Here is a 14,382-nt window from a genome sequence, read left to right as displayed (position 1 = left end):
GACCCCTTCAAAGAGATTTGGGCGGGAAAATTCTGCTGCCGCTGTCTCCACAGTGCCTATGAGTGCTGCCGCCTGAGAGGGATATCCTCTCTTAAAATCCCCCATGTACCTGCGATGGGGATGAAACATAGAGGTTGCTCTTGACTGTACTCTTGTGCCCCTGACCACTCCAGCCACTGCCTTCTGCTGTTCATTCAGGTCTTTCACCTGTTTACTCAAATCATCACCAAAGAGAAATTTAGTGACAGGATTAGCAGGTTAACATAAATGAGCATACCAAACATTTAGATCAGGCTTTATCAGCTCCTTCCGGAAGTCATTCAGTTCATAATTGGCATGGGAGAGTAACCCCAATGCATCATGTTGTGTCTCTGTTAAATCTGACGACAGTGTCTGGGCAAACACAGTGATACCTTTAACCAGAGAGCCCTGTAATTTTAGCAGCTTCATGTCCTTGGCTCTCGTGAGGATGTTCAAATTGTCCCATATTGGTACATCCAATTGGCTAGGTAGGGGTATTTTTAAATCGAGCCTCTAGCACCGTCTCTTTGAAGACATTAGATACCAGCTATGATATTGACTCCGCAATTTCTTCATCGAGGGGTTGCCCAATGCCCCTCGGTACTGCAAAGTTTGCAGCAATTGATGGAATTTTTCTCTCATCCCGACCAATAGGAGTAGTGTATTGGGGGTTAGGGGACTCTCTGGCTCTCCCTCAGCCGATTCATATTGGTAATAAGATTCCTCCCCCTCCACTGCTCAGAAGGTGCTTGTGGTTTACTGACAATCATGCCTTCCAACGTCCAATCTTTGCAAGATCTCCTCATTGGTCGTGGGCTCTGCACTCCAGCAGGCTTTTGTGATGGACCCCAATCCGAGTAGGTGCCCATGGATCAGAGACACTTACGTTGCCTTTTCTCAGGCTTTTTGTGTGGCTGGTGGTCATCCTCTCCCGTTGATCAGGCGGATCAACTACACCCGATGAGTGGGTCATAGAATGGCCAGGCCTTGTCTTACTAAGTGAAGGCACCTCCTCTTCACTGCCGCGAGAACTGAGGAGGCATGCCCTCATTGAGCTCGCCTCCTGCCGCGGCATTTCTGTATCACTGCCAGACCCATCAGACCCCAACTTCAGTGAAACTAGGTCAGTGCAGCTAGACTAGGGCCCCACCCTCCATGAGGGTAGGCTGCTGTCACCTGATCCAACCCTCAATGGAGGTAGGTCAGCATGGCCGCTTCTCAGCAGGCTGGCTGCTTCTCAGGAAGCTAACTGCTCCCCTGAAGGTCTGCTGGTTCTTTGGCGCTTCAGTCGCGCTGTAGTAGCTCTTTGAGCTCGTGGCATTTTTGCTGCACTCCTTCCCCACCTCAGGGCCCAGGAACCTCACACCAGCTTCCCCTGGATTGCTTTTTTCTCACGTCCTTCGAGGGAGAGCATTTTTGGGGTTCACGCTCAGCCTCCATATGTTGGTTGGATCATTTTAAACATGATTTATGGCTTTTTTTGAACTTTTGTTGGCACTCAAAATGACGCCCATGCTGCAAGTCAAACAGATGAATTGGCTGCACGTGCAGATGGGATCTCATAATAGTGAACCAATGAGCATTACGAAAAATAATCCAACATGTACCAGCATTTTCAATGCAAATGATTAGAAAATCCAAAGACACACAGGCTAGTAATTAAATTGGCTACGATAAATTGATAAATTGTCCCTATTCTCGAAGAGAATGGTGGAATCTGGGGAAAGTTGATGAAAATGTTGGTAGAATAAAAACTGCAACTAATCTTGTGGACCTTGGATCCAATGGACTGAAGAGCATTTTTCTGTGCTGTAAACCAGCCATTCTCAACCTGTTTTTGCCTATAGGCCCCTTGGGACCTAGGGGCCCCCTTCTCTGTGAAGCAGTGAAGTTTTGATGTCTTCTGTACTTTTCTCCTCCATTTATGTTACTGAGGTGAAAAGAAAATGGATCATGGTCCCCAGAAGGCTCCCTATTGGGAACAGCTGCTGTAAACAACACAGGGTAAATGCTCCCTACCAGGATTATCATGGGGGAATTTTAACGTGAAAATAGATTGGGAAGTTCAGAGTGGTACAGGATCTCAGGAGAGTTTGTGGAATGCCCTGGAGCAGCTTGTTGGCGAGCCCACCAGGGGAATTGGCTGTTTTGGTTGGGTGCTGTGTGTAATGAACCAGAGGTGATTTAGAGAGCTTAAGATAAAGGAACCCTGAGGAGGCAGTGATCACAATATGATTATGTTCAATTTGAAAAGAGAAGCTAAAGTCCAACATGTCAATATTTCATTGGAGTAAAGGAAATTACAGTTGTGTGAGAGAGGAACTAATCAAAGTCGATTGAAAAAGCACAATAATGGGGAGGAAAGCTGGAGTTTTTTCAAGAAATGAGGAATGTGCAGGAGAAATTTGTGAATAGAAAAATGAGACCATTGTGGCTGTTGAGGAAAGATAAAGCCAAAGTAAAAGCAAATGAGAGGGCAGACAATGAAACAAAAATAAGTGGGAATACAGAGGGCTGGGAAACTTTTAAAAACTTGATTTAGAAGGAAAAGATGAATAATGAATAATATCAACGAGGATGCTGAAAGCCTTTTTAAATTTATAGAGGAAAAGTAGATGTAGGACCAATAGAAAACGATGCTGGAGAAATTGTCATGGGAGACAAGGAGATGGCAAAGGAACTGAATGAATATTTTGGATCAGTCTTCCCTGTGGAACACATTAGGAGCATACCAGACTCTCATGGATGAGAAGTGAGTGCCGTCAAATTCAAGAGAGAGAAGGGCCATAGTGGATGTCACCTTGTTGTGGTGGAGAAGCTGGTGTGGTCCTGTGATCCCAAGAGTGACACCGTCTCGAGTTATGCTCCTAGTAGGGTCTCGCATGGCGGTAAGGTGGAGGGTGAGGTCCTTGACAAGGAACAATCCAACAAAGTCCTCAGTGCTGGAACAAGTGGACGAAGTTACTCTGAACTCAATGGCTGTGAAGGATGAAGGCTGCAACAAATCCATCAGCTCCAATCGTCATGGTTTCCATGCCATTGGAATTAGTTGGTTGATTTGTAAAGTATTGCGTGCTTCTTGAAGTGCAACATCAAGCAAACTAAACAAATACACGCAGAGGCATCTTTGCTCTGTGGAAAATGGGACAAAGCCCATCAACCTCGACTACAAGGACTAGCCATGACAACGACTTGGGAAACAAAATAGTCTAAGGGTAGATAAGTCTCCCGGAGCAGATGGAATTCATTTTGGGTTCAAAAGGAGGAAGCTGTAGAGAATGTAGAGGCATTGCTAATTATCTTCCAGGAATCAATAGACTCTGTTATGGTTCGGTTGAATGGAGGAAAACGAATGTCACCCTGCTGTTTAAGAAGGGAGTGAGGAAATTATAGACCTATTAGCCTGATGTCAGGTATTTGGAAGCTGTTGGGAGTCAATTGCTAAGGATGAGGTTACAGAATTCCTGGAGATGCATAAAAAGACTGGCCAGGTCAGCATGGTTTCCTTAAAGAAAAATCATGCCCAACAAACCTCTTGCAATTTAAAAAAAGAGATCACAAATAGGATAGGGGAGATGCACTGGACATTGTGTATTTGGACTTTCAAAAGGACTTCAACAACATTCCACACCTGAGGCTGCTAAACAAGATGAGAGCCCATAGAATTAGAAGATTACTACTAGCATGGGTTAAGCATTGGCTGGTCAAATGGAAACAGAAAGGAGGTATAAAGGGATCCTATTCTGGTTGGCTACTGGTTACCAGTGATTTTCCGCAGGGGTCAGTGTTGGGGCCACTTTTTTTTAAAGTTGTAGATAAATTATTTGGATTATGGAATAGATGGCTTTTTGGCTAAATTTGCAGATGAATTGTTGTGCGTGCAGGAAACGTGGCTGCCCTGCCTGTCTGGAATGTATGTGTCCTCCCTGTCTGAAACTTATTTGGAAGTCAATCAAGGTTGGACTCCAGCCACCCATTAGTGCACACCTTGCCATTGGCTAATTTAAACCAGTGTCATTGTTAGCTAGAAGCACAGATTAGCACTGTATTTAACACCAATGCACGGCACACTCTTTTTTTTCTGCCTCGTGGTCTTAACCCCAGACATCTCTCCATGCCAGGTCACTACTGTGGACATTGAAAATGTCGCAGGTAAGATGTGCACCACACTGAACCTGAGCCATAGGATTGAGATAGATCAATACTTGCAGAGAGCTGATGCCAATTGGTAAAGGGAACCAGGTGTGTGTAAGAGACCCTGTTGTGTGTAAGAGACCCTGTTGTGTGTGTACTCAAGTGTGAGAGCATGTCGAGTATAGGTCCACTGTTGTCGGAGTCCAACCTAGGTCCTAGGTGAATGTCTATATTGTTGCCTAAATGCAATAGTAATCAAGTATTGTTTAATGTCCTATTTGTCTCCTGTGTGTTAATTAAAGTTGCATGTAATTATAACACTCTTGTCCAGACTCATCTCTCTGTGAACTCACCAAAATCGATACTCTTCCCATCATGGCAGATACCAAAAGAGGTGGCAGGGTGGTTGGTGTTGAGAATAGCGAAAGGCTGCGGAGAGACTTGGGTGGATTACGAGAATGGAAAAAGTGGCAGATGAAATACAATGTTGGAAAGTGTAGCGACATACTTTGGTTGAAGAAATTAATTGGAAGGGGAGAAAATTCAAAATTTCAAGGTGCAAAGGGACTTGGGAGTCCTTGTGCAGGAAACCCTAAAGGTTAACCTGCAGGTTGAGTCAGAGGTGAAAAAAGTTGAATGCACCATCGGCATTCATTTCTAGTGGAAGAGCAGGGATGTAATGTTGAGACTCAAAAAAGCACTAGTGAGACCTCACTTGGAGTCTTGTGTACAGTTTGGGCATCTTATTTAAGAAAAGATGTGCTGGTGTTGGAGAGGGTTCAGAGATTTACTAGAATGATACTAGGAATGAAAGGGTAAACATATGAGGAATGATTGTTGGCGCTTGGACTACTTGTGGAGTACATAAGGATGAGGGAGCCAATTCGAAGGCTGAAAGGCCTGGGCAGAGTTGAGGTGGCTAGAATGTTTTCCATGGTAGGGGAAAAGGAAGTCAGTTTAAAATAGAGGTGCAGATTCACAACTCTCGGACGAAAGAAATTTATCTGTGTCGGTATCAGGGGTGATGGGGAGAAATCCGGGGAGCAGGGCTGAGTGGGAAGATGAATCAGCTCATGATTAGAATGGCAGAGCACTCGATGGGCCAATGGGCTACTTCAGCTCCGAGAACTTAAGATCAGCACAGGTCCAACTGCTTTTTTTTAAAGAAAGTGAGTTTCCAAAAGTCCCAGAATTAATTTTGGCTATTCATATCCAGAATACAAAAGTAATTGGCGTCCTGTACTGTTAAGAACACCTTGCCATCAGTATGAATAATGGCTTATCTATACTGGCCTCCTCCTCTCCACTCCACCAGTTCCCACAACCCTCAATTCTTTGTCTCCATCTCCACCTTAAATATCTAATGATTTGGCCTCCAGTACCCTCAGGTTGAGGATTCCAAGGATTCACCACTCTCTGATGGAAGAAACTCCTATGCACCTCAGTTTTAAATGACTGGGCCCCTACTTTGTGTCGCCTTGTCTGTGACTCTCCCGCAATGAAATATTTAACGAGTTTTAAAGAATCAATGCCAGCAAACCATAAAATATAAGAGCAGGTCAGCCTTTTGGCCCATCTTTGATTTGGCTGCTGCATTCCATCATGAGCTGATCCATCAGCCCCACTCCACTGCCTTCTTCCCATAATCCTCAATATCCTGACTATTCAGGATATGAGGACTTGCTGCCTTAAATACACACAATGGCTTGGCCTCCACAGCCACTCATGGTTGCAAATTCCAGAGGTTCAGCACTCTCTGGCTGAAGACAATCCTTCACATCGGTTTTAAATGGGCGCCTTCAGTCCTGAAGTTGTGCCTTCTTGTCCGAGAAGCAGGGGTTGGCCTATTCATTAAGTATAATTGTTTTCCAAAAGTCCATGACACTGCAATTTTAGAGGTGAAGAAAATTGGCACTCCTATAAAACTGTAAAAAGTTGCAGAACCTGTGAAGTGCTAAAGATATGCTAAACTTCCACGCTGGGATCACTATCAGCATTGTTCCCAATTCTGGACACCACATTTACAATGCAAAAGCCTTGGAAATGTTGCAAAGATGTACTCGAAATCAAGAGAATGCTATAGGATGTTGAGGTGTAAGACGTGTATTCTCCTTAAAGATGAAAATGACAGACGTATTAGTTTCCAATGGCTGCAGGATCAGTAACCAGAGGGTAGGTTTCAGATGACTGGCAAAATAACCAGAGAGAAGCTGTGGAGACAGTGTTTTGTTTTAGACCCACCCAATGGCTAGAAGGCAGAATTGTAGCAGTTAGCGCAACGCTAACGATCTGGACTGGTCCTGGGTTCAAATCTCTTTGTAAGGAGTTTGTACACTCTCCCCATGTCTGTGTTTTCTCTGGGGGTCTGGTTTCCTCCCACCCTTCACCCCAGGGGTGTAGGATGACGGTGTAAATTGGGTGATACGGGCTTGTAGGGCCATTACAGTGCTGCATGTCTAAGAGCGAAGGAGATAGATTCAACACTCACTTACAAAGAGGAACAGGGGACATATCTGAAATCATGAGAATGCAATAGGGCATTGAGATGAAACCAGGTATCGGAAACAGGATTTGAGAGGGTGCTGAGGACAAGAAGCGGTCTCAGAGGGCTCTGGTCCTGATCCCCGCGTTGGTTTAGATGTGGACCTTGGGTTGTTGATGGATCAAACAGGGGTCTGTGCAGTTGCAGCGGCTGTGAGAGAACTGGAGGCGAATCCAGACACTTGGCGACTCAGAAAGGACCCCCTTTTCCTTCTGTAAAGGGCACGGGCAACACTAATGGAAACTCTGTCTTACAGCAGGCAGAAAGCACTTTTGAGTAATATTACATGACAATAAAATAATCTTTAATCTTGAAAGAATACACAGCCACAGAGAAAGCGTGGGATGAACTGCATGTCTTTCAAAGAGGCAACTTGTGCATTGTGGGCTGATTGATCTTCACCTGTTCCCTACAGTTCTAAAGCAGTAAAACATGAAAGGGATGAAAAATACGAAGACATCATGAAAAGCAAAATAGAAAACCACATAAACAATCCAATGTAAAAGCTACATGGTTTGTACATATTACCTGTCCTTTCCTTGATGGAGAAATGTGGATCAGTTTTGAGTTGCTACAGTTTCTACATTTAAACTTTGAGAAATAAATGACTTGCACATTTACATTTTTACACGATTTTTCATTACCTGCTTGAGGATGGAGCCATCTGCTGGACTGCAGCTGCAGCAGGCTTTGTTTCAGAAATCAGGATATTACTCGGTATTTTTAAAAAAATCAAGAGTATTTACAGTTTAAAAATAATTGATACTGGTGTTTTAAAACGTTTGCTGAGTCTGAGTTATATCCTTTCTAAAGTACAGAACATTTTTGGACCATGATACTCTGGAAAGATATTGGTTCCATTAAGTTTGGGTTGTAATTTTTCTAGTTTCTTTGTGGGAGGGAATGAATCAGACCAATGGGATTTATTCTTACAACTGGAGCTGATTGGGAGTGAAGTCAGTGGGCATCTTTTGCACTAGATGGAAGTCTAAAATGCTCAGAAAAAGGCAGTGGATCCAGGATTAACAGAAACACTTAGGGTTAAAAATCAATGAATCTTGGTCAAGTAAAAGAAGCAGGGCAAAGCAAGTGAATGAACTTCAGATACACAAATGCCGTGATTTAACTCAAATGGACCGTTCCCAAGTCCTTTCAGATGCAAAGGGAAGAGACAAATTAATCACCTTTTATTAGATTAATCCGCAAGATTTTTGTTGTTTACAAGTCAATCAACTGTACCGTCTTTTATTAAGAAATTAATTTGCCCCTGTTCAGTTACATCTGTGTGTGTGTGTGTGTATATAGCCTGAATAGTCAACTTTAGACAGTTAAAGAATTAAATTAAAATTAGACGTGACAACTATCTAACAGATAGTGGCTCAATCAAAAACAATGTCCACATTTGAAAGCTTTAATTTCTAAAATCAACTTGTCATCTTCTCGTAAGATTTGAAAACTATTTATCAAAGTGCACCTTAAAAATTCTGCAACCTATTTGTACTCTGTAAAATGCTGATAATTTGGTACGCTCAGGCCTTTGATTGAGATAGACTAGCAGAATTTCAAGATTACTGGACATTCCATGATCCCCCTGTGGTGATATGTAATTACACCACTAGGTCACCATGGGTGACCTCTATGACCTTGTATATCAAGCAGTCCTGAGCTACAGTCTAGCCTTCCAGGTTTGTCTTGCAGAGACAAGACCTCTTAGTGTACATATTAGTTTATTAAAGCTGTCTTATACTCGCACTGCTGGTGTGGTTATTGTCAGTATACCCCCAATACACTTTTAATTCACTTTCTTTTGGTTTTACATGGCGGTGTATTTTTTTTGTGTGAACCAATCTGTTTAAAGAAAATGAAGGAAACAAACTCAGTGGATTAAAAAATTTGAATGCACATGGAGAGCATAAACTAGTCCTCATTGTGGGGTCAGCAATGAAGAGGGTAAAGAAATTAAAGTTCCTGGTTGTCAACATCTCTGAGGATCTAACCTGGGGCCTTCCACATTTGATGCAATCATGAAGGAGACACGGCAGCAGCTATACTTTGTTAGGAGTTTATGGAGATTTGGTATATCACCAAATACTCTTGCAAATTTCAACAAGCGTAGTATGGAGAGCATTCTAACTGGATGCATCACTGCCTGGTATGGAGGTGCCAATGCACAGGACAGGTAAAGGCTAGTGGGTTGTGAACTTGGCCAGCGCCATCATGGGGATTAGTTTTCACTCTATTAAGGACATCTTTAAGAGACTGTGTCTCAAGAAAGCAGCCTCTGCACCCAGGCCATGCCCTTTCTTAACTGCTATCTACAGGAAGGAGGTACAGGAGCCTGAAGACATACACCCAACAGTACAAAAACAGCTTCTTCCCCTCCGCCATCAGATTTCTGTATGGCCATATCTCAAATTTTTTCTCTTTTTTTGCACGAGTTAACGTTTTAAAAACTGTATTTAAAGAACCGTAAGTTGTAGCAATTTTGCACCTACAATGCACAATACTGCTCAGCAAAACAACAAATTTTGTGATAATAAACCTGATTCTAATTTCAAAAGCACATCAGAGAACACTGCAAACCATCAAAAGAACCGCAATTGCTGCACTATGCGATGGAGCATTGTGCAAGAGATGTGAAAGATGCTAAATTATTGCAAAGCTGTCTTTTTCCCCCCTCCCAGGAAAATGAATCTCAGGGTTGTATGTGATGCCACATGTATGTACTCTGAAAATAACTTTGAAAGTATGAAGCAGCCCTATTACTTTAAGATCAATTTTTGTTGCAATTTATGGAGCCCCTTTTTGAGACCCTGAATGAGAGGTTTTAAAAAAAACCTAAACTTGAGAAAGCAAGCAGGTTGCATTTTCCCTACTTACCTAATTGGTGCTCAACCTTATTCTCCACAAACACTTGCAGAGCTCAAAGTAGCAGCTGTCTAAACTGGCGCTTTCATAAACAAGAAATGTGCATTTGGAAACTGATCATCCATAAAATACTGAAGATTCTATACCAACTTGTTGAACTACAAGACAGCCATTGTGGAGTTTTCCAGTTAGGTTAGTTTTATTACACAATTAGTCAACTGCAAATAAAATTGTGGTTTAATCTGTAGAAAAATGGCTCGAACCATGGCCATTTTCAAATTGAAAAATCAAGGCTCTCAGAGGGTACAACAACCTTAAATTAAGATAAGCCCACTATAAAACTGCATTCACTGCATTGAAGACAGGCCACATCATGATTTCAGGGTCATGGCAACCAATTCCATACATTATTGCCAGTTTCGCAGTATCAAATAAAAATTGAAGTTAATTACAATCTGCTGAATAGTTAAAATTTACAGCCTATATATTGCTCTTCAGTTGCTGAGATATTGGAAAGGATTGTGTAGGCTAAGTGTCAATTGGTGTTTTTCTTTAAGCAATCTCATCTATTTCCATTATATCGACTAATTTAAGAAGTCCCCATCGAAGTGCATTCCTTATATATTACTCTTGCTTGTTAAAGCTGGGATATTGGTGCACAATGGACTTCCACTGCTAAGATACACAGGAACAAATGTGCAACACTTCTTGTTCGGAAAGGAACTCAGTCTTCGATGGACTTGAGAAATATTTCATAAGTCTTTTCCTCCATCAGTTTATCAACTTCTGCAGGATTATCCAGTGTCATTTTAATAAGCCAACCTATTAAAAAAAAGTTCATAATTCAGAATTTTTTTTTGCTCTTTGTTACTTTAGACAAAGTTATAGTCACAAACTTGGAAAAAATAACGATTGGTCATAAAATTTGCACCAATGTTCTCAGGCCCCAAAAGCAAATAATTAAAGCAGCATGTTAAGGTGTATTACAAGTAAACATTATTCCTTATAGGCCGAAAAGTACTGGATTAACAGGAAATACACATTCTATGTTGAGGGCATGGTATTAACTGAAATGTAACACCATGAGGACTTGCAAGAGATTGAGCTCAGGAGTCGATAGGTAATGTTACAGTTCAATAAAACTGGTTAGACAACACCTGGAATCTGGTCCTCCCAGTTACAGGAAGGATGTGGAAGCTTTGGAGAGAGTGAAGGAGGACAAGATGAAACTTAATATACCGTACATTATGAGATGCATAGATAGGACAGCCAGCATTTTTTCCCCAGGGTGAGAGCAGCAAACACCAGAGGGCATCTATACAAGGCGAGGGGAGGAACCTTTAGGGGAGATGTCAGGGGCAAGTTTTTTCTCTCCCCACAGAGAGTAGTGGGTGTCTGGAATGCATTGCCAGGGGTGATAGTGAAGGTTGGTGCAATAGGGACATTTAAAAGACTCAGACAGGCATATGGATGAGGAAAAAAAAGGTCATATGTATAAGATAGGAAAGTTTTAGATTGTTGAGTAGGTTTATATAGGTCAGGACAACATCATGGGCCAAAGGGCCTGTAATGTTCTATCTTCTGCAACAGATTATATGGTCAAGACAGTGAAAGACTTCTTTCTCCTTTTACATGTACACTTTCACCTTTTTCTCTTTGGTCTGATAAAGATTCTCAACCCACAACATTTTCATAATTTCGAGCCCTGGATGCGGTCTGTTCTGCTGAATTGTTTGCTTGAGTCAAGTTTTGGGAGGCGTGGGGAAGGACGTTAAAGTGGCAGCATATTATATGACTAATTTCAGGGATCAATGGAGAGACATTGGGTCTCGGAGAGCTCAAGACAGTTTTCAAATAAAGATCATAATTTATTTTTGAGGTTTGGAAAGGCAAGAGGGAAAAGGGTGAGGTTGAGCAGAGGTAGTCAACATATTGGAGGTAAAACAAAAATGGTGCTTTATAGCAGTGGATATTGATTGCCATGGTTCTGTTTGTCTGGAAGGGTGGGGTCAATACAGGTCTTCAAATACTGTGGAAGGAATGGTCTAAAGGGTCTGCCTGGTGTAGATTAATCAATATTAATTTATGCCTACATGTGCCTTGCTGCTTTGCAAAAGAATGCAGAGGGTTGTAAATATTCAGAGAAGTGAGGGGGCCCCCCATGACTTGTGTTGCCAACCAACCCCAGCAAAGCCAGTAAATTTCCATCAGCCTTGAGTTTCCTCATATCAGGTGAATCAAGAATCAAGAAAGGGGAACCTGGTTACCTGATTGGTTCACAAATGATGCCATTTGCACCCAGATGAATATTGTGCAGCTTAATGCTGATAGGGCAATGCTTGACACATGGAAGAAGCTTGTTTTGTGATTAGTCAAGTCAGATTGCGACGGGTGTACAAACCCATCCATTTGTATGTTCGGGGAGCTCCTTGATCCTCGACAGAGGTGAAAGACCTGCCTCAGGCCTGTGTATCAAATAAAGGGAATTGACTAAAGTCCTTCAATTCTTCAAGGAGAGTAAATTGCTGACTGGGACCTCACCCCAGAACCTGGATCAAGGATCCTCCACAAGGCTGATAGAATCTGAAGGGAGAAGATTTGCTCAATTGACATTGGTAAGTTCGTCCCCGGATTGAGATTGAGTACCCAGTGCAGAGATAGCACTGGGATGAAGGATTCCACAGCAGTTTTCAGGCAGCCACTTGTGCTTTATGTGGAAAAACAAATGAAGGAATCAATAGGTGAACAAATGAAGGGTCCTTGCCCTTTGGCCACATGCATTGTGAAATAGTAAACATATTACCCGAGACTGTGTCTGTAAGCTGCTCCAATGCTTACATCAATACTTTTGATGGGGGGTGCGTGGCAAGATGGCGTAGAGTCTAGACGTGCAATCTTGACCTCTCTGGCCAGACTTTTAAATACCCGTTTTTTAACCCTTTGTTTTCAAGTTTAAACTTGTTAAATTTTAGTTTAAAGTATTAACGAATTATTATGGCCACTAATGGTATAAAGACTAAACCTTAAGTTCAAAAGAAGTTACATTTTTGAAGTGCTGAAGATTTGGGGGCGAGACGACTTGTATCTGTGTATTTTGTCTTATCAACTGTGCTAAAGGTTCAATCACTAACGGAAACAAAGCTGGTGATAAAGGACAACCTTGACGAGTTGAGCCCCAGGCTCAATCTCTTCATTGCCTAAATCCCAAAGATCGCCTGTGGGGGCTAAAAAAAGTACCTATTGGTCACCAAATGAAGAATGGCACTGGAATTACCCATTCTCCGGAAGAAGGTGCGTGTTCCCAAGAAGTGGACCCCGATTTGGAAAGCTTTTCGATTTCAATGGAGGGAGCACGCAGGAAGATGACTCCATTGTTGGAAATGCATCAGGTAGCATTTCAATCTGAAGAAATTGTTTTTCTTCGCGAATTGATGAGAAAACAATGAGATTCAGGGGGAGACCAGCGGCGACCCCCTGAGGAAGTCAGGGTGCCGTCGCTGGGAGTCCAGACCCGTAGTAAAACTTTTAAAATGCCTTCTGTTGAGTTGCAGCAGGAGCTGCAGTTACCTTGTTCTGCCACTATGTCAAAGAGTGCAGAGCTGAGATTTACCGATTCACAGTGCATGCAATTAAATGTAGTTATTCAAGCTGTTATAAAACCTTTGTTGACATCTCAAATGAATGAAATGGTTCAAATGAATGCTGGTATGAGTTCAGAATTAAATGTGGTTAAGACACATGTGGAGCATCTTATGAAGAATTGAAAAAATTTCAGACTGCTTTTTTGGACTGTAAACAAGTGACTTCTAACACAGAAAAAGTGTTGAAAAATCAGTCATAGAATTGGGAGATCGTGAGAAAGAGCTAGAAAGAAAAATAGATTATTTGGAAAATCAAAGCAGAAGGAATAATATGAAAATTGTTGGTTTGCCAGAAGGTATAGAAGGACAAGATCCTCTTAGTTTCTTTAAAGACTGGATTCCGCAAATATTAGGGCAAGAATTTTTCTCTGGGGGATTGGCACTGAAAAGAGCCCATAGAGCTTTAAGAAGAATACCCTCAGCTGGTCAACCACCAAGACCAGGAATAATTCGATGTTTGAGTTATTTGGATAGAGAAGCAAAACTTCGACTTGCAGTACAAAATGCGAGACATCGACAAACCCCATTATTAATTCAGAATAGCAGAGTCTTTTTTTATCCTGATCTGAGTCATGAGGTCATTCAAAATCGACGTCGATTCAATCCAGTTAAAGAAGTTTTGTGGTGTAAAGGTTATAAGTCTACTTTTCGTTACCCTACAGTATTGAAAGTGTTTTACGGAGACTATCAATTTTGGTTTTTTGAGACTGATCGTGAAGCAATGATTTTTGCTGATTCATTGCCAGATATAAGAGGACGAAGACGTAGTCTACCATTATCTCCTAAAGAAAAATCTGGTTGTTCTGGAAATGGAAGAAATGGGAAAAACAGGAATGGAAAGACTCTACCTCCTTCTGAAATGGGATCTTCGAGATTGGAATCTCCTGGATGAAAAGAAGAATTTTCTTATTCTATTTTTCTTTTGTTATTATGATATTTTGATGTTACTGATTGTTTGGCTGGAGAGGGAGAGATTTGCACTAAGTTCTTTACTAGTCATCAGCCACTGGTGGGTGACCCACACCCAATTTTTGTTTGGGGATTACTACCTTTTGGTTGGGGGGGGGTTCTTTTTTATTTTTTAATTTTTTTTAGTTTTTAATTTGTGATTTTTTTTATTGGAGGACCTATATACGTTGATTTGAGTTTTTATATAAAGATATTATTGGTATTTAG

The 14,382-nt window shown here is 41.7% G+C and overlaps 1 protein-coding gene across 1 annotated transcript in view; it reads right to left on the bottom strand.

Annotated features, from left to right (window-relative positions):
- Positions 1 to 9,737: 9,737 nt before the first annotated feature.
- The window catches only part of LOC138743963 (glycine cleavage system H protein, mitochondrial-like), a 28,831-nt gene continuing 24,186 nt past the window's right edge, over positions 9,738 to 14,382 (bottom strand). The window contains exon 5 of the mRNA XM_069899518.1: positions 9,738 to 10,387. Coding sequence (XP_069755619.1) covers positions 10,290 to 10,387 — 98 coding nt within the window. The 3' untranslated portion in view covers positions 9,738 to 10,289. The remainder of the gene's footprint in view (positions 10,388 to 14,382) is intronic.

Source organism: Narcine bancroftii, chromosome 10 (genome assembly GCF_036971445.1).
Source record: "Narcine bancroftii isolate sNarBan1 chromosome 10, sNarBan1.hap1, whole genome shotgun sequence".
Classification (NCBI taxonomy): Eukaryota; Metazoa; Chordata; class Chondrichthyes; order Torpediniformes; family Narcinidae; genus Narcine; species Narcine bancroftii.
Note: the sequence above shows the minus strand (reverse complement) of the source record. Positions and strands in the feature narration are given on the sequence as shown.